The sequence below is a fragment of the Chrysemys picta genome, chromosome 2, assembly GCF_011386835.1.
Source record: "Chrysemys picta bellii isolate R12L10 chromosome 2, ASM1138683v2, whole genome shotgun sequence".
NCBI lineage: Eukaryota > Metazoa > Chordata > Testudines > Emydidae > Chrysemys > Chrysemys picta.
This window is the reverse complement of record NC_088792.1, coordinates 44,091,025-44,117,233: the sequence shown is the minus strand read 5'-3', so window position 1 is coordinate 44,117,233 and position 26,209 is coordinate 44,091,025. Positions and strand designations below refer to the sequence as shown.

General features: G+C 44.6%; 1 protein-coding gene across 8 annotated transcripts in view; it reads left to right on the top strand.

Annotated features, from left to right (window-relative positions):
• SLC25A40 (solute carrier family 25 member 40) overlaps positions 1-23,997 on the top strand; it is a 68,745-nt gene extending 44,748 nt beyond the window's left edge. For all 8 annotated transcript variants that reach the window (XM_065586974.1, XM_065586969.1, XM_065586975.1 and 5 more), the window contains 4 exons: positions 1,221-1,330; positions 5,546-5,627; positions 7,968-8,048; positions 23,471-23,997. In XM_065586974.1, the coding sequence (XP_065443046.1) occupies positions 1,221-1,330; positions 5,546-5,627; positions 7,968-8,048; positions 23,471-23,604 (407 nt within the window). In that variant the 3' untranslated portion in view covers positions 23,605-23,997. The remainder of the gene's footprint in view (positions 1-1,220; positions 1,331-5,545; positions 5,628-7,967; positions 8,049-23,470) is intronic.
• The last annotated feature ends 2,212 nt before the right edge of the window (positions 23,998-26,209 follow it).

Here is a 26,209-nt window from a genome sequence, read left to right as displayed (position 1 = left end):
TGTGTATATACATCTTCCTACTGTATTTTCCACTGCATGCATCTGATGAAGTGGGTTTTAGCCCACGAAAGCTTAAGCTCAAATAAATTTGTTAGTCTCTAAGGTGCCACAAGTACTCCTTGTTCTTTTTGCTGTACAGACTAACCCAGCTACCACTCTGAAACCTGTTTTCCTCAAACAGTTTTAGAACTATCCTGCTGAAATCTTGGGCTGCCTCTCCAAAGTGTTTGAAAGATTGTCTAGTTATCAGTGTAGCAAAGTTCCAAGATGAGCTCAGTGTCATTGTAAACCTCAACTTCAAGTAGCATCAAAAAATTTTTGTTTTTCCCACAGAATAATAGGCACTTTAGAGACAACCTTCATTGAGATGATCATTTAGAATTATTGTAATAGTGAATATCCCTTTGGCTGTGTTTTGAATGCTGAGTATGGATGTGAGGAAGAGGAGAGTATGTTCAGCCTTTTAAGAAATATTCAGATTATTTTCATTTGAACAGAAAATGGATTATTTTTAAAATTGAAAATTTGCTGTAGACTTAGTTCTCAATAAGTGCAAATGCCTTTGTAAATTTGGTTTAGAAATAAAGCTTTACAACCACATTTGGTGAAAGTTAAGTATGCAATTTTCTATTAATTTTAACAGCATATTGAATTATGATAATATGTGACAAATATGTATGGGTGTGCAATTTTGCACATTGACATAATTGTATATACATATTCAGCCATTTATGACTGATATTACACATTCAAATAAATACACACAGTTTTCAATCTATTGATCTGTTGCTTAAAAAAAAAAGAACAGCGCAGCTGTTGGTTGTGTATCCTGCTCATTCAGTTCTTTCATAAATATGAGGATTACCTCTTTTGATTTGTGCCAGTCCTCTTGTCTTCCTTTCTCTTTCCCAGTCTCTTCTGTCTCCTTCCTTCTCTTTTTAAATTTGCATCCTTTTCTGTCTGTCTCTCTCTCTCTCTCTCTCTCCCCCTCTCTCTCTCTCTCTCCCCTTTTTTGTTTTTGTTTGGATTTTTCTTCCCTTTCTTTGCTCTGGCATTCTTAGGGTAAGAGCATGCAAACAGTAGCATTTTTAGATGTCTAAGAGATAAAGAAGGGGAATGAATTAGTTCTTCTGTGTTTGGTACACAGATTTATGTTGCTTGTTGCAAGTTTCTGGTTTCGGAGATTTGGTTTCTTTTGTTTGTTTTTTCTATCTCCATAGCAATATACTGGTATAACTATGAACACATCAAGAAGCGGTTGTACAAGACATTAGATGCACATGAACCAACATTTATGATCAGCTTTACTTCAGGGGCAACAGCTGGCTCTGTAAGTCTACGTTTCTGTTGCTGATATTTCTAAGCAAACTTCTTCTTTGCATTAATCCCGTCAGATGGGGTTCTCTCTATGAGTCCTCTCCCTCCAAAGTGCTCTGTTCAATGCCATATCCTCTACCACACCACATGCTAACATGCCTTCATTTAGGATGTTTCTAATAAATAAACTGTTCAATTCATTGGGAGTTTGAATATGTAATTAATAAAACACAAGGAGTGAAATTACAGGAGATTCTCCCACAAATTGTGAATATGTTGTTGAACACAAGGTTAGAATCAATGTGTCTTTAGCTATACATAAAATGCAGTCATCTGGTGATGAAACACTTGAATTGTTATTGCTTTTATTTGTAAGTGAAGCAAATTGGAAAACATTTAATAAAATCAGACAGGTAGCCGTGTTAGTCTGTATCCACAAAAACAACGAGGAGTCTGGTGGCATCTTAAAGACTAACAGTTAAAAATATGTCAATTGCAATGGATTTTTTTACCTTCAGTCCATTTGGTAGGATGTCCATCTGTTTGCACTTGGAGAGGAAGAAGACTTTAAGGTGCCACTGGACTCCTCGTTAGTTAATAAAATGTTAAAGTAAAATACAAGTGTAAAAGATATCTAAGTAGTTTTGATTGGAAATCTTCTTAGAACTTTTTTCTATTACTACAAATTTTAGCAGCCTGTTAAATCATGGAGTCTGTAGCTGCAGTTAATAAAATAAAAAGAAGTATTGGCAGAGTTCAGGGAACAATCACAGCTGAAGCCTACAGTTAGCCTGAACTTTGCCAAAGCTGGCTATTATTTCCACATTACTTCAATCATGTTAACTTTGTGAAAATGGTTTGTTTGAAAAGAAGCACTATGTGGGCAACTGTTAGGCCTCAAAGTAACCACAACAGCAAAGCTAGAATATGCTGTTTTCAGATACTTGATAGCTTTTATATCTATTTTAACCTATACATAGTATAATTGCTGTCTTTTCACTTTTTTTAACAAGGACAACATGGTGTGTGCCTGTGGGGTGGGGAGTTAATGATATTCAAAATGTTCTCATACTTTCCTGCATGTTTACATTTTTAAGATACATAGCTGTTAGAAAGACCTACTAATTTGTTTTTAAACTCACAACTTCATTTCAAGATCATTATCGACATAATGGAATGGTGGAATCACAACCTCTCAGAAAACTCAGTTGATTGTTATATGGTTGACTTCAGTTCATTTGGACAATTTATAGTAAGCAGCAATCATTTAAAAATGCTGTTGTCTTGGGGTTTTAATCAAACTTTAAAAATAATTCTGTTTCACTGGTTTGGTTTTTTTTACAGATGATAAACACAGCATTGTGATTAGCATAGCCATGAAGTATTTTCTGTAGCATATATGTGTACTGTGTGTTCAAACTCTTTTAAATATATATAATCAAGTGAGGGAATACCAAATCATCGGTGGGTAGATACAGTACCAGACATTGTTTTGGTGGGGAGACCTCGTAGTTGAAATTGCAAAATAAACTCTAGTGGATAGAGTACTGTAAGGCAAAATCTAATGTGTTTGATCATGGACAAAGCACACACCTCAGTATACAGTGGAGTCGCATCTTACTCAGGGGTTAGGTTCCAAAGTCAGCGTGTAAGGCAAAAATCGCATATAGTCAAAATTACCCTGGAAAATCCCTTAAATCGCCCATAAAGTACTGTATACGGTACATGGTTTTGTGTATACAACCCTGTACAGTAATATGTATAAATGTATAATGTATACAGTAATGTACAGTATATAATAAAGAGTACATATGCAAAATATAATTTTACAGTACTGTATTTTTAATTACAGCGGGTAATTACAGGGGGTCGTCAGGGCTTGATGTTGATCCAGGAGATGGAGGTGATGGAGACCTTGGGTGACGGAGAGCGAGTCGTAGACAAAGTGGTTGGCTCTGGTTCAGCTCGAGAAGTTGATTGCGTAGGCTCATCTGCTGCTGGTTGTTTTTCCTTGGAAAAACATAGTGATCGGCAACTGTCGCTGTTGTCTCTTGAGCTGCTCAAACATTTCTTAATACAGTCTCAAATCGTCTGTAATACTACATGTGATTTTGAGGCTTTGTTCCATAGAGGGATCGTATTCAGAAATTAAATCATTCAAGTGTTTTGCTACTTGGAACACTTCAGCAAATTTATGAAGATTCCAACTTGCTGTCTCTTCCTGTTCGTCGTCGTTATCTTCGTCTTCTGTAGACTATTTTATCAGTTCCTCTAACTCTTCGTTAGTCAATGTTTCTCTATGGCTCTCAATTAATTCTTCAATTTCTTCCTTAAGGATATAGACGAAGCCGTCACCACCTACTTGCCTGGCCACCTGAACAATGTGTTTCACTTCTTCGTCAAGGGTCAGGAAACCCTTAAAATCATTCACACATTTCCATAGGTTTCGCCAACATGCATTGACTGTTTCAAGCTTGATTGCATCCATTGCCTGTTTAATATAAGTGATGCAATGAGCAATGTTGAAGGACTTCCAACACTCCATCACGTTAAGATTGGGATCAGCATCCATAGCGCTACATATCCATAAGAACGTAAGCCTCATGTACGTGGCCTTGAAACAGCGAATCATGCCTTGGTCGAGAGGTTGAAGGATGGAGGTGGTATTGGGGGGGAGAAAGATGACTTCAACATTGTTATGTGCCAAACGGAGTGCCGCAGGGTGGCCAGGAGCATTGTCTATACTTAAAGTCAAGTCCTTTCTCTTCAAGATACTGCTTGACCTCCGGAATGAAACATTTGTGGAACCAATCCAGAAATAATGCTGCCGTCACCCAAGCCTTTTTATTTGATTGCCAGAACACAGGCAGGAGATTTTTGTTCTTGCCTTTCAGGGCACGGGGATTTGCAGCCCTGTAGAGCAAGCCCGGCTTTATTAAATGCCCAGCCACATTGCCACAAAACAACACAGTCACATGGTCTTTAGCTGCTTTGAAGCCAGGGGCTTGTCCTTCTGATTTTGAAATGTAAGTGCGGTTGGGCATTTTTTTTCCAGAAGAGCCCAGTCTCATCAGCATTAAAAACTTGTTCCAGAAGATAGCCCTTTTCTTCTATGATTTTCTTTAATTGTTCGGGGTAGGCTTTTGCTGCCTCTTCATTGACACATGCAGCTTCACCAGTAGTTTGCACGTTTTTGAGGTTGAAGCGGTTCCTAAAACTGTTAAGCCAACCTTGGCTGGCTTTGAATTCCTTCTCATCAGAAGGCTGTCCCTCTTTGGCAGGAGGTTTCAACAGCGCGTAGAGGCTAAGAGCCTTTTCTCACAACGTGTTGCCATCGAGAAGCACACGTTTGCGGTTCATGTCTTCCAGCCAGAAGTTTAATGCCTTTTCAGTCTTCACTAAAGTCTTATCACGCACCTGGCTTGTCACCTTAGTAGTTATTGGAGCACTTAATGCCATGGCTTGACGAATTTCTCTCTCTCGAATCTTGATGGAACAGATGCTAGATTTGTTGCGGCCATATTTACGTGCCACGTTGGAGACTGACATACCGTCTCTCAATAAGTCCACACAGCCAGTTTTTCCTCCAATGTTGGAACAGATTCCTCTTTCTCTGGTTGAGCACCAGATGAAGTAGTTGGCTTGTGTTTAGGGGCCATGTTGTACGAAAAATACGTATCTTTAAACACTAGAATCACACTCAGTGAGGCAAGATGCTCACACTATGAGAGGCACGCGGGAACTGAGACTGACTGAGGGAACAGCAGATTCACGTCTCCCATCTCGCGCTCACTCCAGGACTTACGCTCATTGAGTGGAATGGTGGGTGGAATCACCCACACTATTTACAGGTATCTTGTTGTTTTTCTTTTTTTTTTGCCGAGCACGTATAGTTGATTCGCACAAGTTAAATGAGCGTATGATGCGACTCACCTGTAGTCACTTTCCCTGAGGTTTTACAATCTAAAGTCCAGATCCCCCAGTGATGCACTGGAATGGAAGCTAGTGGATCCAGTTTCAGGATTAGGGCTTGAAAGACAGACAAATGACAGGAAACACCAGGAATCTAGAAGAAGGAGATACTGTGTGAGACCGATTCCCCCCAGGATGCCATCTAGAACTGGGGTACCATTGAGCCCTCTGACCCACTAGCCTGGGCTCACTCTCACACTGTGTTGCTGTGACATTTTAAGTGAAATATTAATAAAATCTCTTTACTCTTTAATAGATTGCAGCTACAGTAACTTTACCATTTGATGTGGTGAAAACACACAAACAAACTGAAATTTGGGAATATGAGACCTTAAACTGTAAGTTGTTTGGAACGAGATTACTGCACGTTCTTTACATTTTAGATTACCTTAGGAGCTATCTTTATCTATCATTCCACTGTTCAAAGGTGAAATTCTCCCCAGCATAGAGGGCTCAAATAAAGTCCACTGTACCACTGTACCACTTACGTCTTAAGGCTTAAATGGGAAGAAGAGCCATTGTTGGCCTTGTGCACAGGAGTGCATATTACTAATTGGAAGTAATAAAGATGGGAAATTTTAAAACATAATTCTGTTTAGTTACATGGATTTCTAGTGGGGACTTTAAATCATCCCCATATTCTTTCTTCTATGATGTATCACAAAACGCTGTAATTTGCCCTGTTCTGTTTTTTTTTTTTTTTTTTTTTTTAATATCAGGGTTGGAAGGAACCTCAGGAGGTCATCTAGTCCAACCCCCTGCTCAAAGCAGGACCAATCCCCAGACAGATTTTTGCCCCAGATCCCTAAATGGCCCCCTCAAGGATTGAACTCACAACCCTGGGTTTAGCTGGCCAATGCTCAAACCCCTGAGCTATCCCTCCCGTTCTATGTGCTGTAATGTCTTCTGGAATACTTCATGGGAACTGTTCTATTTTATGTATTTTTAATGACTCGGAGGAGAGAAAAAATGAGAAGCTGGTGATGTTTCCTGTAATACTGTTTCAGTTAAGAAAAACTGTAGAACATTGTATGTCTAACTTGACATGTCACTGTTTAGCTTCATTTCTCAGAGGGCATGAATGGAAGATTAAGTTGCTTGTTACACCCTTATCTACATTAGGCTGGAGTCACTCTAGCTAAGATAAGCAGGAATACCCTGGTACTAGGGACAATGGACAAGATAAATCTGGAATGTAGAGATCAGGTTATAGTGAATTGCATATGGACAGAGCATGCTGTACAGGGATTAGTTCCTGAAAAGCAACCAAGCCAATCATGAAATGCGTGATATAACGTGTATCACATGGACCTCAATTTATCTGTTAGATATTATCCTGCCTGACTGCAATGAGTTAAATCCAAGAAGGCTGCTGAGGGAGAAGCAAACCAGAAAAAAAAATAGTGGCAAAGATAAGGATGGGGAAATTATAAATTGGGGAATGCTCCTGCTTTGCTCCCATAAGGCTGGCCTGGTTTACTCTGCTCAAGGCCAAAAGCCTAGGATCAAAGGTGAGCCTAAGCCTTAAAGGTGCTGGCCCAGGAAAGAAAGGGACTGAGTGGATTGTCAGCAGTACTGGCTAGAAATGAAGACAGATACAAACAAACTGCAAAAAGCAGGTTAGCTCTACCAGTTCAGAGATGGAAATACAGTGGGCCTAACTGAGCTATGGATAGAGAGGTAAAGAAACACGCGTACAGAATTCTTTTTTGTTTTAACCCTGTGATGCATGGTCAGAAATGGTTAAACATCCTGCAGAATAAATGACTCAAATTCAACCCTGAAAGACATGTGGGGAGATAATGTTTGTGCTTTTGTGTATTTACACATATATGGTAATGATCAACAATTTAATCAACAGTCCCTGTCTATGCTGCATTCTGATGATTCAGAGATAAAAAAAACCATTACTCACCTTCTGGTAACTGTTGTTCTTTAAGATATGTTGTTCATGTTCAGTCCAATCAGGTGTGTGCATGCGCATGTGCATAGTAGCCAGGGGCAGCTCTATGTATTTTGCTGCCCCAAGCACGGCAGTGAGGCAGGCTTCAGCGGCACGCCTGCGGGAGGTCCACCGGTCCCGCGCCTTCGGCGTACCCGCCGCCGAATTGCCGCCAAAGCAGCGGGACCGGCAGACCTCTCACAGGCATGCCGCCGAAGGCTGCCTGACTGCCGCCCTCACAGCGACCGGCAGGCCGCTCCCTGCGGTTTGCTGCCCCAGGCACGTGCTTGGTGTGCTGGTGCCTGGAGCCGCCCCTGACAGTAGCCGGATGATTTTTCCCCTAGCGGCAACCGTAGGGTCGGCCTGGGCGCTCCCTGGAGTCGCGCCTTCATGGTGTCCAATATACAGCCCTGCCAACCTTGCACCCTCTCAGTTCCTTCTTGCCAGAACTCCAACAGAGGGGTAAGGAGAGTAAGTATTGGAATGGACATGAACAACTCGAGTGCTTGTTCATGTCAATTCCCATCAGTTTGAAATAATAAAACAACTCCTTCATTTTCCATCAGTATGTGCAAAATTAATGTAAAATGAATTTAAAATGTGACTAAAATAAAAACAGCTAGTGCATTTGATTGATGTGATCCCTCTGATTTTCAAGAGTATTTATTACTTTTCTGTGGTGGTATTAATTTGTATACTATTTAATTCACACTTTATTTTGTTGTACTCTATCTAGTATCACAGAAGAGGTCCACATCAACATGGACAGTAATGAAGAGAATTGTTGCTGAGCACGGGTTTACTGGATTATTTGCTGGTAACTGTTTTAATATATTTCCAAGAAAAAAGGAAATTAAGTGGATTTAATCATTAACAAGTTTTTATAGAATCTAACATGTGCAAGATAAAAAATACTCATATCCTTCCACATGAATGTTGTTAACTGTGGAGCAGTCATGAAATATACACCTCTACCTCGATATAATGCTGTCCCCGGGAGCCAAAAAATCTTACCGCGTTATAGGTGAAACCGCGTAATATCGAACTTGCTTTGATCCACCGGCGTGCGCAGCCCTCCCCCCCCAGAGCACTGCTTTACAGCGTTATATCCGACTTTGCGTTATATCGGGGTAGAGGTGTATATGCAATTCTAGCCAACTCTTAATTGAGAGATTATCAATGAAGATGTCTAACAGTGTCTAAGAACAGAGGTGGTTTATTTTTCAAGCATGTGACAATTAGCATGTAGCACATGTATCTGTTATATCAATTAATGTAGTTGTAATTATTTTCCCAAATTGTCACTGACAGGAAAGTGGTGTGAAAAGTTCTGCAACTAAAGAATTATGAAAAACAAAACAAAAAAGTGTTTTATGTCCAGTTATTAGATAGGGAGAAAAGGTAGTTTTTGCAAGTGAAAATAGCTTTTCCAGACGGTGAGAGATACAATTTGTAAAGCAAACAGAGAACTAAGACAGAACTGGAGACACTTAAGAACTCTGTTCTTTGGGGGCAAGGGAGATCCAACTCTCTTTAGGGGCTCAGTGGGGGTCTAATTTTATTGTGGGTTAAGTGTGATTTATCTCCTACCAATCACTACTACTTCCGCATCAATGCTAGGAACATCCAGCCCTACATGACCCCCTGTTTTTAGTTCTATTTTTTCCTCACTAACTCTTTTGATATTCTGTCTTCAGAAACAAAGCTGCAGCTTCAACAGCCTTTTCTGTCTGCAGTCATAAGCGTTTAAGGAAGTTTTGCTGAGATCTTGATTTGCATCTGAGTAGAAAGGTGGTAGCTAGGAATAGAGTTTACTATGGTAAATCAGTCTGGACAGTTGCTGGCTTGTAGGATATTGCAGGCTAATGAATTCCAGAAGGCCCAAAACAGAATCAGGAAGATTACGTAACATCATTGAAAGTTGGGCTTTTGTGTCATGATGCTTTGAGGGAGGGCTAGAATATGCCACAGTCATATTATGGCCTTGTATTACTAAACCCATAAGGCAGAAGTGGTGGTATTGGATGCTCCATATAACTCTGGAACATCAGTTTTTACAGCACCACTGGCTTCAGTTTATTTGTTTAAAAAGGCACACTATCAGAATAAAAAAATCATACTAAAAATCCTCATCTTTATCACATAAAATTACTAAAACGGAAAACGTGGTGGTTCTTCGAGAGCTTGCTCATGTACATTCTATGTTAGGTGCATGTGTGCCATGTGCATAGTCGCCAGAGATTTTTCCCTCAATGGTATCCATCGGCCCAGCTCTAGCATCCTCTGGTGCCGCATGCTCAAGCACCAGTATAAGGGGGCCCAGCTGGCCCTGCACTGTCTCAGTTCCTTCTTACATAAGAATGGCCACACTGGGTCAGACCAAAGGTCCATCCAGCCCAGTATCCTGTCCACCAACAGTGGCCAATGCCAGGTGTCCCAGAGGGAGTGAACCTAACAGGTAATGATCAAGTGATCTCTCTCCTGCCATCCATCTCCACCCTTTGACAAACAGAGGCTAGGGACACCATTCCTTACCCATCCTGGCTAATAGCCATTAATGGACTTAACCTTCATGAATTTATCTAGTTCTCTTTTAAACACTGTTATAGTCCTAGCCTTCACAACCTCCTCAGGCAAGGAGTTCCACAGGTTGACTGTGCGCTGTGTGAAGAAGTTCCTTTTATTTGTTTTAAAGCTGCTGCCCATTAATTTCATTTGGTGGGCCCTAGTTCTTAGATTATGGGAACAAGTAAATAACTTTTCCTTATTCACTTTCTCCATACCACTCATGATTTTATATACCTCTATCATATCCCCCCTTAGTCTCCTCTTTTCCAAGCTGAAAAGTCCTAGCCTCTTTAATCTCTCCTCATATGGGACCAGTTCCAAACCCCTAATCATTTTAGTTGACCTTTTCTGAACTATTTCTAATGCCAGTATATCTTTTTTGAGATAAGGAGACCACATCTGTACGCAGTATTCAAGATGTGGGCCTACCATGGATTTATATAAGGACAATAAGATATTCTCCATCTTATTCTCTAACCCTTTTAAAATGATTCCTAACATGCTGTTTGCTTTTTTGACTGCCGCTGCACACTGCATGGATGTCTTCAGAGAACTATCCACGATGACTCCAAGATCTCTTTCCTGACTAGTTGTAGCTAAATTAGCCCCCATCATATTGTATGTATAGTTGGGGTTATTTTTTTCCAATGTGCATTACTTTACATTTATCCACATTAAATTTCATTTGCCATTTTGTTGCCCAGTCACTTAGTTTTGTGAGATCTTTTGGAAGTTCTTCACAGTCTGCTTTGGTCTTAACTATCTTGAGCAGTTTAGTATCATCTGCAAACTTTGCCACCTCACTGTTTACCTCTTTCTCCAGATCATTTATGAATAAGTTGAATAGGGTTGGTCCTAAAACTGACCCTTGGGGAACACCACTAGTTACCCGTCTCAATTCTGAAAATTTACCATTCATTCCTACCCTTTGTTCCCTGTCTTTTAACCACTTCTCAATCCATGAAAGTATCTTCTTATCCCATGACAACTTAATTTACGTAAGAGCCTTTGGTGAGGGACCTTGTCAAAGGCTTTTCTCTGGAACAACTTCTCTTGCCTTGGAAAGGCATTCAATCAGTGAGTCTGTTGTTTCCTCCTTTCTTTCTCAAGTTTAGTTACTTCAGTTTTATTCTTTAGCAGTAGTGTATACAGTTAGTTTAGAGGGGCATCGTCCACCCTTGGGATTGGGCATGCTCCGATCTCTGCACTTCAAACCCTGTGCCTCGTGGGGCAAGCCCATGCTGGTGATCAACCCACACTCCAGCTGCCTGAAGTGTCTGGGGAAAGCCCATGTGTAAAAGCATTGCCAGATCTGCCATGAGTTCAAGCCTTGTACAAAAAAGGACAGGGAGGCTACGCTAAGTGCCATCTTGATGGAAGCTGCACTCAGACCAGCGTCAGAGCCAAGCCAGTTGGACTCGGCACCGAGTACTTTGACATCGGTGCAGAGTGCTCCTCCAGCAGCATGGGTTCCTCGGCATAGTTCCCCTTTACCTGTGCCGAGAAAGAAGCACAAGAAACAATGGTCCAAGAGGGGATGCTCCCGGAACCAAGGAAGAACAAGCAAGGGGAGTCCAGCAGAGTGCGAACTGCGTTGGGCCACTACTCCACCCCTGTTCAGCAAGTGACACCGTCGACTCTGCCCTGCTCGCAGATGCTGTTGAATCTGGTTCAAGACCATCCACTGAAACCTGGGGAACACCATGGCAATGGCGGGATCGCAGTGCTGTCCCCCCTAGAGGCCTTCACAGCGACTCTCCTGATACTGCTGACCCAGGCGAGGGAAACCGGCCCTGCTGACATCAGCGAAACTTCCCCGCTCTGGTACCAATCCCTGGATCCTCAGCACTGGCCAGTGGAAGCAAGAGGTTTGACCCCCTCCTGGTCTCCCCAAGCTGACTTGGAGTCAGAGGTAGAGTCCTGCACCCAGTCAAGGGACTGTTACCCGTACCTGACATACATCCCACCAGATCCCCATGCATGCACCTGCCCCAGAGGGCAGTGGCCTATGCGGGTCCAATGGCCATTTTGGAATCCATGGGGGTTCCCCCCAGTACTGTGGCTACCTTCCAACTGTTCGTAGTCAGTGGTGCCCAAGAGAAGAGCCTCTTCGCCACACCATCCAACACCTGATCCTGACTCCAGTACTGACACTCAGGAGTTAGGCCTGTGTGATGTGGTTGGTGCAGGTCTCCTCCTCTTCCCCAGATGGGACTGAATGGCTCGGTGCTGCAGGATGACTTTAGAGCTCACCAGGCGCTATTGAAAAGGGTGGCTTCTAACCTGGGACTAGAGGTAGAGGTGGCTTAAAGAGTCCTCATACAGCCTGATCAACATCTTGGCCACAGCGGTCCCATCAAAGGTGGCCTTAGCCCTCAACAAAGCCTTTATGGGTCCAGTCAGGTCCCTATGGCAGACCCATTCCTCTCTACCCCCTATTTCAAAAAGAGCAGAGAAGTAGTAGTATGTTCCTGCCAAGGGGTATGAAAGCCTATAATCCCATCCCCCCCCCCCCCGGTTCCTTGTGCTCACAGCGGCCAACGAAAGAGACAGGCAAGGGCTGCACGGCGCAACCCCGAAGCCAAAGGACTCAAAGAAGCTGGACCTGTTTGGTTGAAAGATTTATTCTACTGGTGGGTTACAGCTCCACATCTCCGACCAGCAGGCCTTGCTCGGGAGGTAGGACTATAATGTCTGGGACTCGATGGCAGAGTTTAAGGACTCGCTGCCCCAGGAGTCCGGGCAAGTGTTCTCCGCTCTGATGGAGGAAGGACAGACCGTAGCCAGGACCTCCCTCCAGGTGGCCCTAGACGCAGCTGACATGGCAGCCAAAACAGTAGCATCGGCTGTGGTCATGAGAAGATGCTCCTGGCTCCAATCCTTGGGCTTGTCACCGGAGGTTCAACTATCCATTCAGGATCTTCTGTTTGAGGGAATCTCCCTCTTCTCTGAAAAGATGGATTAGAAACTTCAGCACCTGAAACATTCCAGGGCTCCCCTCAGATTGCTGGGCCTCTACCCTCTGGCACTTTCGAGGAAGCATTTCAGACCTCAGCAACCTGCCCGCTTCTCATCTCTGCCACCTCGCCAAGACCTGTTGAAAAAATGAAGCACAGATTATAAGTGCAGGCGGTCATTCCTTTACACCTCAGCCTAGCTACTGGGCTCGAATAGATATCCAGGAGACCCCAAGCAGAACTTTGGAAGGGGTGCTCAAGAGCATTATATCAATTTCCATTCCAGATCCTGCCCCCCACCCCGTTGTTTTTAGACTGACTCTCCTACTTCAGCTCAGCATGGTTCCTCATCACCTCAGATCATTGGGTGCTGAGTATGGTGGAGGAAGGTTACATCCTTCAGTTTTCTTCCACCTGTCCCTCTCCAGGGACCCTTCTCACAAGCAACTTCTAGTCTAAGGTGCAAGACCTCCTGAGGGTAGGGGCTGGAGAGAAGGTGCCTCAGAACTTGAGAGAAAGAAAGGGTTTTACTCTCACTATTTCCTAATCCCAAAGGCCAAAGGGGGTCTTTGATCCATCCTAGACCTGCATCGCTTCAACAGCTATCTCAATAAGCTGAGGTTTTGCATGGTCTCCCTAGTCTCCATTATTCCCTCCCTAGATCCTGGGGACTGGTACGCTGCCCTCGACCTGAAAGACACCTATTTCCACATCTCCATCTTCCAGGGTCACAGAAGGTTCCTCAGGTTTATCATAAACCAGACCCACTGTCCATTCACCATCCTCTCCTTTGGCCTGTTGGCAGCCCCTGGAGTTTTCACAAAATGCATGGCAGTGGTGGTGGTCTTCCTCAGATGGCAAGGCATTAGAGTCTACTCATGCCTCAAACTTTTAGGTCACATGGCTGCGTGCACTTACATGGTACAGCATGGCTGGCCTCAGTGTACTGACCTAGCCGCCACCACTTGGACTTGGTGTTTACAGTTCCCGACCCGGTCCTCACTTCCCTCGACTGGAGGGGTCCCAAGCAGTGCATGCCTGCGTTCTCTTTGTCACCCCCCAATGGGCAGTATCCCTAATTTTGGATGTGTCCGATCAAGGTTGAAGGGCTTACCTTGAGTACCTCAGGACTCAGGGCCTGTGATCTCAGGAAGAGCTCTCCTTGCACATAAATGTCAGAGAGCTCAGAGCAGTCTGCTTAGCATGCCAGGTGTTCCTACCCAAGCTCACAGGCAAAGTCTTATGAGTGCTTATGGACAACATGGCAGCCATATTTTACATCAACAGACCAGGAAGAGCGTGCATCTCCACCATTTGTCAAGAGGCCAGTCACCTGTGGGACTTCTGTGTGAAACATTACATCCACCTTGAAGCTTTCCACCTTCCAGAAGCCTGGAACATTCTGGGCAGATCATCTCAGAAAGTCTTTTTCTTCTCACCACAAGTGGTCCCTTCAACCAGATCCATCTTTCAGAGGTGGGTGCTTGCTCATGTACATTTCAAATTACTTGTGTGTGCTCGCCACATGCACCAGTGCCGAAAGTTTTTCCCTCAGCAATGTCCATAAAGGACCGGCTCTGGTGCCCTCTGGACTGGCGCCCGCATAGCGCGGTATAAGAGGCACCGCTGGTTCCCCCCACCCTCAGTCCCTTCTTGTCACCAGTGATGGCACTGGAACATCTGCTGCTTTGGCTAGCATTGTTTTGTTCTCTGTTCTTGAGAACTTTGAAAACCTGTAATATAGCTGTATATAGTTAGTAGTTTATTAGTTACCCTTAGTAGTAGTTCTCAAATTCTTCATTAGTCCCGAACGGGACTCAGCAGGAGACGGGGCATTGCCCTGGTCCCCAGGCTTTAAGCCCTGTGATCGCTGCAAACGGACTATGCCCATCAGCGATCCACATACCAGCTGCCTAAGGTGCTTAGGCAAAGAGCACATAAGTGACAAGTGCCATATCTGCAAGTCCTTTAAACCTAGGACGAAGAAGGAGCGCAATATCCATGTGAAAGCACTCTTAATGGAGTCGGCACTCACTCCGGCACGGGAGCAGCAGTCCGACTCCACACCGAGCACCACAGCCTCCGTGCACAGTGCTCCGCCGGCGCCATCCATGAGCTGGCACCGGTCCCCCTCCATGGCTCCGGTCAAGAAGCCGAAAAAGACTGTGCAGGAAGATCTCCTACCTCCCCTAAGGGAAAGGAGAGGGCTGGGGCAAGCCATGACCTGTGCCATGTAGCTCAATGCATCCTTTGGGAAGTCGGACCCCAGCTCAAGTCAAGTGATGAAGCCCATCCCTGTGACTCCAGATAGCGGTGCAGGCCCCTACCAGCTTCAGGTGCCATCGACACCTGAAGCCCTTCAAGCAGCTCAGGAGATCCTGATATTCCTGGTGCCGCCCACACCAGCTCCAGCGGTACCCCAGTCTCAGGGAAAACCCACGTTGGGACTTATGCGGGTGTCCCGGCTTCAGCAGCACCATTCCCTGTCGAGAGGGGCGTCCCACCATTGATTGTCCACCCAAAGCCATCACGCCTCAGGACTAGAGAGGCAGGCCCAGTGGAGCTGTACCCGTGCCTCAGTGGGTCACAACTGAGGATGCCAAATTCAGGAGGAACTGCTGAGAAATAGGGCAGATAAGTAAACTTCTGTTTCACCACGCTGGCTAACAAGAAAATATAAAGGCAGTTTCCTCAGGCATTGCAGTTCTTATATCACCATCAAAAACACTGGATTCAGAGATGACTGGTTCTTTACAACTAGTCTCATCAAATAATAGGTTCTTCTGTTCCCAAAAGACCAGCCACATACCCAGGTCAATATATAACTCAGATCTTACCCCAAAATCACGCTGATGCCAATCCTTTAGCATATAAAATCTAAAGGTTTATTCATTTAAAAAAAAAAGGTGAGAGTTAAAATTGGTTAAAGGAATCAGTTACATACAGTAATGGCAAAGTTGTTGGTTCAGGCTTGTAGCAGTGATGGAATAAACTGCTGGCTTAAGTCAAATCACTGGAATACATCCATAGCTTGGATGGGTCATTCAGTCCTTTGTTCAGAGCTTCAGTTTGTAGCAAAGTTCCTCCAGAGGTAATAAGCAGGATTGAAGACAAAATGTTTCCAGATCATATTTTAATCAGATAACATCACAGGAGCCCTCTTCGGTCTCCGTACAGGGGACACCAATCGAGGGAATCAAGGTGTACCTCGCCGGTAAATTGGCACAGACCCTCTGAGTGGCCGCCTGGCAAGAACTCCTGGACTGAGCCCGACTGTCCCCAAGGACTCGGTACCGATCACCGGACCATTTGAGTATCGGAGATCGCAGATCACCGAGCCTTCATCGCCCGTCTCCAAGCAGTAGGTCGCACTAGTCAGGAAGAGCCTCCTGGCAACCAGCCTGTATTAGCTCCCAGTCCCGTTGGACATCCCAGTACTGTTTGAGTAGCGTGAGATGTGGATCGCCAGGTCCCCGATGCAGATCCACCAAATGCCGTCGGTCCCCGAGATCCCGACCAAGACGCCCGTCTTGCTCAGACAGGTCAGCTTCAGGACGCAATGACCGGCACCAGTCGGACAAGAGCCACCGCTCCTCCCGATATTGGTCGCCCAGTACCAACCACTCCGCTTATACCTCCGGCATGGAGTGAAGTTCCCTGACTGTGGGACAGGCCCCGGTACCTGTGGTGCAGGGCTACATCATCAGCACCGAAACCTGTCCCACAGCCTCACCCAACCTTCCCAGGCTGCCCAGTAGAGTCGGGAGTCTTGAAGAGGCCAGCGGACTCGGTATCCCGTCCCCCTACGGTGCGTGAGGCTTCGGGGGGTAAAACCCCACAGGTCCAGGAGGACCCAGGGGAGTAAGCTGCTGGACTACCAATGGAAGTGGAAGTTCCTGCGGCATTGGCATTGTCCTCGTCGTCGCCAGACTAGGCTATCACAGGGCCCCCTCACCCAGTTCCTCAAGATGACTCCAAAATGCACAGAAACTTTAGAAGAGGGTCGCTTCCAAGCTGGGGCTTCAGGCAGAGGAACTGGAAGAGCCCTTGGACTCTGTTTGCTCCTCGTCTCCGGCCAGGGTGACCCTATTCCTTCATGGAGGGGTTTCCAAAATCACTAATGTCCTGTGGCAGACCCCCTCCTCATTGGCCCCATCTCTAAGAGGGCCGAACGCAAGTACTTTGTGCCAACCAAGGGACATGAGTACTTATACTCCCACCCTGCCCCCAATTCCCTTATAGTAGAGGCGGTTAACCACAAAGAGAGGCAAGGTCAACCCAGGGCCACCCTCAAAAAATAAAGGACTTGAGGAAGCTGTATCTCTTTGGATTTCAGATTTATTAGTCTTCCAGCCTTCAGCTGAGAGTGGCCAACCACCAAGCCCTCCTTGGCCTATATGACTTTAATATATGGCAAGCTCTGGCCAAGTTCGAAGGGTCGCTCCCCGAGGCTTCCAAGAAGGAGTTCCGACCAATCATCAATGAAGGCACGACCACAGCCAGGACGGCCCTCCAGGCGGCGTCGGATGCTGCTGATGCTGCTGTCCGCACAATGGCTTCCACTATCTCCATGTGGCGAGCCTCCTGGCTGTTCCTCTCTGGGTTGTCCTCTGGGGCTCAGCAGTCAATGCAGGACTTGCCCTTCAACGGCTAAGCCCTATTTGCAGGAGCAAGTTGCATGGCTTCCAGGGCTCCCACACCATCCTGAAAACCCTGGGTCTTTACGTCCCAGACCCAGCACGTAAGCGGTTCAAACCACAGCAGCCTCAGGGCCAGGGGAGGCAGCCTCAGCAGGACCAGCCCCACAAACGAGGCAAGGGCTACAAGTGCCGTCCAAGCCGTTGGGCTCGACCCATGCCAAGCAAGGGGCCAAACATTTTGAAGGTGCGCCTGAGGTTGACCTATCAGACTGTTCCCCGGATCCACCTGTCCCAGTGTTCTCCAACCACTTTCCCCTTTTCCTCCCTGCTTGGACCACTATAACCTTGGACTGATGGGACCTCAGCACAGTGACGCAGGGTTATACCCTCCAATTCCTTTATACCCCCCCTTCCGATCCACCTTTCCTGTCCCTCTTCAGGGACCCCCTCACGAGAGTCTTCTTACGCAGGAGGTAAAGGGGTTGCTACAGCTGGGTGCGGTGGAAGAGGTTCCTCTCGAGTACAGGAACAAGGGGTTCTATTCCTGGTACTTTTTAATCCCAAAGGCCAAGGGCGGTCTATGGCCTGTCCTGGACCTGCGAGACCTCAACAAATACCTAAAGAAGTTAAAGTTCCGCATGGTTTCCATGGCTTCTATTATCCCCTCCCTGCTGCCCTCGACTTGAAGGATGCTTACTTCCACATAGCGATCTTTCGAGGACACACATGCTTCCTCCGGTTTACAGTGGGGCCCCAACATTACCAGTTAGCAATCCTCTGTTCGGCCTGGCAACAGCATCGAGAGTGTTTACCAAGTGCATGTTGGTGGTAGTGTCTTATCTCAGGCGTCGGGATATCCATATCTACCCATATTTTGACGACTGTCTCGTCAAGGGCAGCTCCAGGTCTCAAGTCCAAAGGGATGTTGCGGAGCTTCAAGCCACATGCCGCGCTCTTTGCCTACTGGTAAATGACAAAAAGTTGACATTAGTGCCAGTGCAGAGGATAGAGTTCATCGAAGCGGTCCTTGACTCGATCTGCGCCAGGGCCTTCCTGCTGCTGGAAAGGTTCCACACGTTGACGAACCTCATCGAGGAAGTCTCCACGTTCCCTCTGACTACAGCTAGAGTCTGTTTGTGCCTGCTGAGTCACATAGCAACGTGCACTTACATGGTCCGCCATGCCAGGCTCTGGATGCGGCCCCTGCAACAATGGCTGGGGACAGTCTATCCTCCGTTCCAAGCCCCCCTGGAAAAAATCATTACTATTCCCCAGGCGATACTTACCTCGCTGTGATGGTGGACCGACCACAGGACAGTCCTGAAAGGGGTTTGTTCGACAACCCCCGTCGCTCCAACAAGTTGGTGTCGGATGCCTCAGACCTCTGCCGGGTTACACATCTTGGCAACCTCCAGACACAGGGGATGTGGTCCCCAGAAGAGGCGAAGTTGCACATAAACATCAAAGAGCTCCAAGCAGTCCGGCTGGCGTGTGGAGTCTTCCTGCCCCACCTGTCAGGCAAGGTGGTATGAGTCCTGACAGACAACACAGCCTCGATGTTCTACATCAATAGGCAAGGGGGAAGTGTGCTTGTCGGCTCTCTGACAAGAGGCACTCCGTCTATGGGACTTATGCATCGGCCACAAAATTCACCTGGAAGCTTGTCACTTTCCCAGTGTCAGGAATACGCTGGCAGACCAACTCAGCAGGCACATCTCCTCTCACCAGGAGTGGTTGTTCCATCCAGAGGTAGACTGCATGATCTTCCAAAGGTGGAGAACTCCGCAAGTGGACCTGTTTGCCACCAGACAGAACAGGAAATACCATCGGTTCTGTTCTCGGCAAGGGCTCCCTCTCCAGTGGCCCCTTCCTGGCCCCTGCCCAACCGACCGGTTCTGCTGTTGTAGGACCACAGTTGTCTCCTACACCCCAACCTCAAGTCCCTCCACCTCTTGGCGTGGATGCTGTGTGGCTGAATCCGGAGGAGCGGACCTGTTTGGAAGGAGTCCAACAGGTTCTCCTAGGAAGTAGGAAGCCCTCAGCTAGACTGACTTACCTGGTCATGTGGATGAGGTTTTCCCACTGGGCATCCGAACGTGGCATCTCTCCCTTGCGTTCTTCCATACAGGCTGTGCTGGACTACCTGCTCCATTTGAGGAACCAGGGCCTGGCCTACTCTTCCATTAGAGTGCATCTTGCGGCCACGTCCACTTTTCACTCACCGATCCAAGGGCAGATGGTGTTTTCCCATGACATGATGGTCGGATTCTTGAGAGGGCTCAGGAAACTCTTCCTGCAGATATGGGCTCCTGTCCCGCAGTGGGATCTTAACTTGGTCCTCTCTAGGCTCACCGGCCCGCCCTTTTTGCTGCTGGGTTCCTGCTCCTTTTCCCACCTGTCATGGAAGGTTGCATTCCTGGTGGTGGTGACGTTTGCAAGACGGGTCTCTGAAATTAAAGCCTTGGCCTCAGAACCTAGAGCAATTTACCTAGCCAAGTGGAAGCATTTCTCGGTGTGGTCTTCCCAATGAGGCTTCTCACCAACTTAGTCACCCCTCCAGTCCATGCTGGATACCTGCTCCATCTGAAACAATAAGGCCTAGCCATTTCATCTACCAAGGTGCATCTAGCATCAGTCTCAGCCTTCCAATCTCTGGTGGGTGATAGGTCAGTCTTCTCACATGAAATGTCCATTCACTTCCTTAAGGGTCTAGAGAGGCTTTACACTCAAATTCGCAAACCTCTCCCTCCCTGGGACCTACATCTGGTCCTGTCGAGACTCTCAAGCCCTCCCTTTTAGCTACTGGCATAGCTCTGTTGTATCTCTCCTGGAAGGTTGCGTTCTTGGTAGTGATTACCTCAGGCAGGAGGGTCTCAGAAATCAGGGCCTTTATGTCAGAACCCCTATTTATGGTGTTCTTTAAGGACAAGGTTCAACTGCACCTCCCCACCCAGAATTCCTCCCAAAGGCATTCTTTCAGTTTCATAGTAATCAGGCTATCATCCTGCCCCTTTTCTTCCCAAAACCACACAAAAATACAGAGGAGTGGCATCTCCACATGCTTGATGTTAGATGTGTCCTAGCCTTCTACATGGAGGGAACCAAGCCGTTCAATAAATCCATGCAGCTCTTTGTGGCAGTAGCAGACAGGATGAAAGACTTATCAGTTTCAGCCCAGAGAATTTCATGCTTGATCATTTCCTGCATTCACACGTTCTATGAGCAGACAGGAGTCCTACCTGCCATCTTGACAGCCCATTTGATGAGAGCTCAGGCTTCATCAGCGGTGTTTCTGGCCCAAATCCCAATCCAAGACATCTGCAGGGCAGCGACCTGGTCGTCAGTACATACTTTCTCATGACGTTCCTAGAGAGTAGTTATCAGTGGTTCACAGTCAAGCTGGAAAGGCATATTGATTATGGTCCCTCAGGGATCAGTTCTGGGTCTGGTTCTGTTCAATATCTTCATCAATGATTTAGATAATGGCATAGAGAGATTACACTTATAAAGTTTGCCGACGATACCAAGCTGGGAGGGGTTATAAGTGCTTTGGAGGATAGGATTAAATTTCAAAATGATCTGGACAAACTGGAGAAATGGTCTGAAGTAAATAGAATGAAATTCAAGTGCAAAGTACTCCACTTAGGATGGAACAATCAATTGCACACATACAAAATGGGAAATGACTGCCTGGGAAGGAGTACTGAGGAAAGGGATCTGGGGGTCATAGTGAATCACAAGCTAAATATGAGTCAACAGTGTAACAGTAATGCAAAAAGAGCAAACATCATTCGGGGATGTATTAGCAGGAGTGTCATAAGCAAGACATGAGAAGTAATTCTTCCGCCCTACTCCTCATTGAGTAGGCCTCAACTGAAGTATTGTGTCCAGTTCTGAGCACATTTCAGGAAAGCTATGGGTAAATTGAGAAGAGCTACAAAAATGATTAAAGATCTAGAAAACATGACCTATGAGGGAAGATTGAAAAAATTGGGTATGGTTAGTCTGGAGAAGAGAAGACTGAGGGTGGATATGATAGTTTTCAAGTACATAAAAAGTTGTTACAAGGAGGAAGGAGAAAAATTGTTCTCCTTAACCACCGAGCATAGGACAAGAAGCAATGGGCTTAAATTGCAGTGGTTTAGGTTGGACATTAGGAAAATCCTGTCAGCGTGGTTAAGCACTGGAATAAATTGCCTAGGGAAGTCATGCAATCTCCATCATTGAAGATTTTTAAGAGCGGGTTAGACAAACACATGTTCCCTTCCAGTCCTATGATTCTTCTCCCACTACGCCATCACCCGATAGGCTAGGGATGACACCAAGTTTGGTAGAGCAGTGTTGCAATCCTCATGTCCATGAACTCCAAGTCCACCTCCTCAGGTATTGCTTGGGCATCACCTAATGTGTAATGGACCCGAACAAGCACTCGAGGAAGAAAAAACATTTACTAACCTTTCTATAACTGTTGTTCTTTCAATATGTTGCTCATGTCCATTCCATGACCCACCCTTCTGCCCCTGGCAAGTTAGCTGGCAAGAAGGAACTGAGGGTGTGGGGCTGGTCGACCTGTTGTACCGGTGCATGAGTGCGTGGCACCAGAAGGTGTTAGAGCCGGTCCGAGGGATACCACTGAGGGAAAAATCTCCAGCGACTTTGCATGTGGCGCGTGCTTGCATCTAACATGGAATTGACATGAGCAGCACATCTTGAAGAACAGTAGTTACACAAAGGTTAGTAACCATTTCCCTCCTCATTTATATGGTTTATTTTTATTTTCTAAGCTGAATGAATTTTAAAAAGTAAACAAAGTAGGAAGTTTATTTCTGATTCTCATGCATCAGCCACACTATGATGGCAAACACTCCAGAAGTGTGTTTAAATCCAAACAAACACTTTTAATTGCACTCCTTTTTTTAAAGCCTATGTTTTATAAAACCAACATTTTTCTTCTATTTCAGTGTCCTTTATGAAAATGTGGGAAGTCAGTGCAATACATTTTAAACAATTCAAATGAAAATCAAAATGTAATCCAAAATGAAGTCCAAATCAGGAGCACAACCCAAAAAAAGGAGTTTTAGAATTTCAAAATTTGCATAGCAGTTATTTTTGTCTAAAGTGACATACAAGTCTAAACTTACTGTTATGAGAGTTAAATGGATTAAACAGATTAGAAGGTTTACTTCCCATGAACAACTATCATCCACAAAACAATGCACATTTTAACTATGGGCCTGATTCTGCACATGCATACCTTTGTACTCAAGTAGTCGTGGTGGAATTGCCCACTTAAGAGCCCACATGAGTAAGAAAATAATGTGAAAATTAAAAAAAAAAACAGGTAGGGGTGCTATCTTCTCACTTTTGAACCCCATCTACCCATACCAATTGCCTGTATGACAATTAAAGGTTGAAAATTCAATATTACATGCATATAAAATGTACACCCAAAAATGCAGGCATCTGTTCCTTCTGCACCTGCTTCATGACTCCCACCTTCCTATTGTCCTAAATCCTCCTGACTCCCAGTGCACTCGCTCCCCACTGACAGACTTCAGTAGCCCAACAGCCCCATACAGGTTCTAGCAGCTGTCCCTTCTCCAGTCCACAGGGAAAGAGCTTCCTCTGAGCTCCTACCTCCACTCACTGTACTGTAGCAGGGAAAGGTGGAAGTGGGGCTACTGTTAGATGGCTGGGGTGAGCCCATAGTGCCGTACCTGCTCTGAGTGTACGGTGGCTCTAGCAGCCAAAGGGGGAACTACAGACAGCTCAGATAAAAAGCTTCCCGTAGTTGTTCACATGGTCATGGGTGCAACTGCAAAAATTGGTCCAAAATCATGACACTTCCCAGTGCTGGCACCACTGCATTCGTTCCTTGGGACTGCTTGAGTATATTACATACTTAAGTGTTTGCAAGACTGTGGCCTCAGTTTCCTTAAGAATAGGATGTTTACCACTTTACTTGCTGCGGAGAGTGATACTACACAGTGTTATAGAAGCCTGTGGTCTGTCTTATTCTGAAAATGAGTGATATTTAGGGATAATTGGTGAATACATGTTTTTTTTTCCTGCAGGTATTGTTCCACGGTTGATTAAAGTTGCTCCTGCTTGTGCCATAATGATCAGCACCTATGAATATGGGAAGTCCTTCTTTCGTAAATTAAACAAACAAAAAATATACAAAGCTATTAATTCTCACTCAAGCTGAGATTGCAACGATAGTCAAGGTATCTGGTCACGGTTGTGCCAACTTTGACTGTTGACTAGAATTAAACTTTTCCAGACCAGGTAAAATTCAACCATGACATTTGCTAACCAGATGCAATTCCCTTTACTTAGCACTTCCTTCAGGTTGCTTATGCACCTTTATTTCTGAATTCAAAAAAGTGTAAGAGTGCTACGTGGTGTGTATATTCCTAGAACCATTGTTTAAAATTTCATGTGAATTCTCTCTTTAAAGACCATGCTTTTAGAGAGCTAAGGAAGTAAATTGATAGTTTTATAATCATCAGAAATGGGTAAAACACACTTTGAGATTGGTCAGAAACATGAAATAGTATTTGCCACCTGTATTAAAGAAAAAACCTCTTTCAGTGGAAAATGAGACTGGTATGGAACATGATTATTTCTGACATGCATTTTAATATTTCTCCAAATAGCCTCTCTTAAATGTATTTATACTCTGAGAATCTATTAGGTTTGTGTTCAGAAAAATAGACAATATGTAAACAAACATGGAAAGTCTTTCATGAATGCTCAATCATGTACCTAGATATGTTTAGATATTTGTCCCTTCAAGGAGTGGTTGTCTTGGCATCAGTCTTCTTTGTTATTGAAAGTTAGGTTAAGTATTTCATCAGTGTTTCAGTGAGACCGAGGGTAGAAGGGGGCACCACTAAATAGCCTTGAAATAGAACCGTAAAAAACATTTATATTTGGCCTTCCATATATGTGGTTTGAAAATTGTAAGTAGGAGTATCCTATAGACCACAAATATAATAGTTAGGAATCCTGTAACTTTCACTGGTCCTGTATTGATTAGAAACTTTACATTACACAATCTTGAGTTAAATGAATAATCAGAATTAAGTTGTTTGCCATGTAACCATTTGCATGTTTTTCACTTTGATTCTGTTGCCATTTAAGTTGCAATTTCAAAGCAAAATAGTTTAATATTTGGATTCCATTGCAGAGCCATGTATTAAGCTGATTATCTGGTTTATTTCTAAAAGTTGGAAATCAAATTTCCCATTAAGAGCCTGATCCTGGATTTTTGCACATCCAAAAACTCCAGAGGGAAGCTTTGTGATGTCCAAGCAAGGTAGGAGGGAGCCTACAGGAGGGTAAAATGTGCTGCCTATGACTGACTAGTTGTGTGCAATCTTACTTTTGAAGTACAGTGGCTATTATGCTAAGGAATTTTAAATATTAAGATGTCTTGGATACCTTTTGGGTGCATGCAAGAGGTATGATGAAAGCTTTCACAAAACTAACTTCACTTCCATAGCATCTGAGGACCACAACCTAGTTCTTTAACAATTGGCATTTAAGGTTTCTTGGTGGTGAAGGGGGGAGGTGTTAAACTTTGTCAGGGGTTCATCTTTGTCACCTAAAACTAGAGTAAGTATGTAGGTGACCTTTCTACAACCCTGAAGCTGTAAGCTAGAAATCACCAGTTCATTTGTGGCTCTTCAGGTTTTTATCCTTTCATTAATTCTGGACTGCTCTTTGTCCCCACTGATCGCATTGTAGGCTTTGTTGTTGCTATATTTTTATGCACAGTACTAGTACATCCACTTCATAGTGACTAAGTGTTGCCTGTCATGCTCACAGAGTTCAGTAAACTAAGATAGTGCCCACTATATGTTATGTGGCCAAGGAAAGAGAGCTTTTTTTTTTTTCTTGTGGAAAAACACAGTTTTGCTAGCCATCAAAGATGGTTAAGAGTCCTGCAGGTTAAAAGGATGCAGAATAAACAATGGTGAGAGGGGGCATGAAAATGAGTTCTCATTCAAGTGATCCATGAAGAATTCTTTCTCAGGATAATTTACACTTTAATAATATAAAAAGAAATAGCACTTTATGAAAACTACATACATCCCAATAAAAATGTGAAACGTTCAAATATTTTCAAAATGGAGATAAAGAATGTAATACATGGTTTAATCATCATGGAAATGAGTTCAGATACCAGCGATCGATGGGATAAAAATGTTAATATTTAATAAAATCAAATTTTTTCTTGTTTTGTGATCCTGTGTACAGATAGATAATTAATTTTGTTTCTGATAGTAGAAAGTTTAAACTCTTATTCATGAATATTTATTTCATTAATTTGACTGTGGTTTAATATAGATGCTTTGTGATTTTTTTTAATTGGTTTTGTTTTGAAACCTCAGCTCTGTTCTGTCTGACACCTTACACGTCATGCAAGAGGTAGCTTCTAAAACCAGGCTTTAAACTATCCCACTTGGTTTATGTAAACTTGTAAAAGAAAAGATGGTAAATTTGAAATACAGAAAACATTAACCCTATAGCTGAGCCAGTGGACAGAGTAGGAGGGATAGGTTAAAAATGAATGACAGTTGCTGAAAAAGTTACATAAGAATGGCTATATTGGATCTGACCAATGGTCCAGCTAGCCCAGTATCCTGTCTTCTGCCAGTGGCCAATGCCAGGTGCTTCAGAGGGAATGAACAGAACAGGTAATCATCAAGTGATCCATCCCCTGTTGCCCATGCCCAGCTTCTCGCAAACAGAGGTCAGGGACACTTCAAAGCATGGTTTTACATCCCTGCCCATCCTGGCTAATA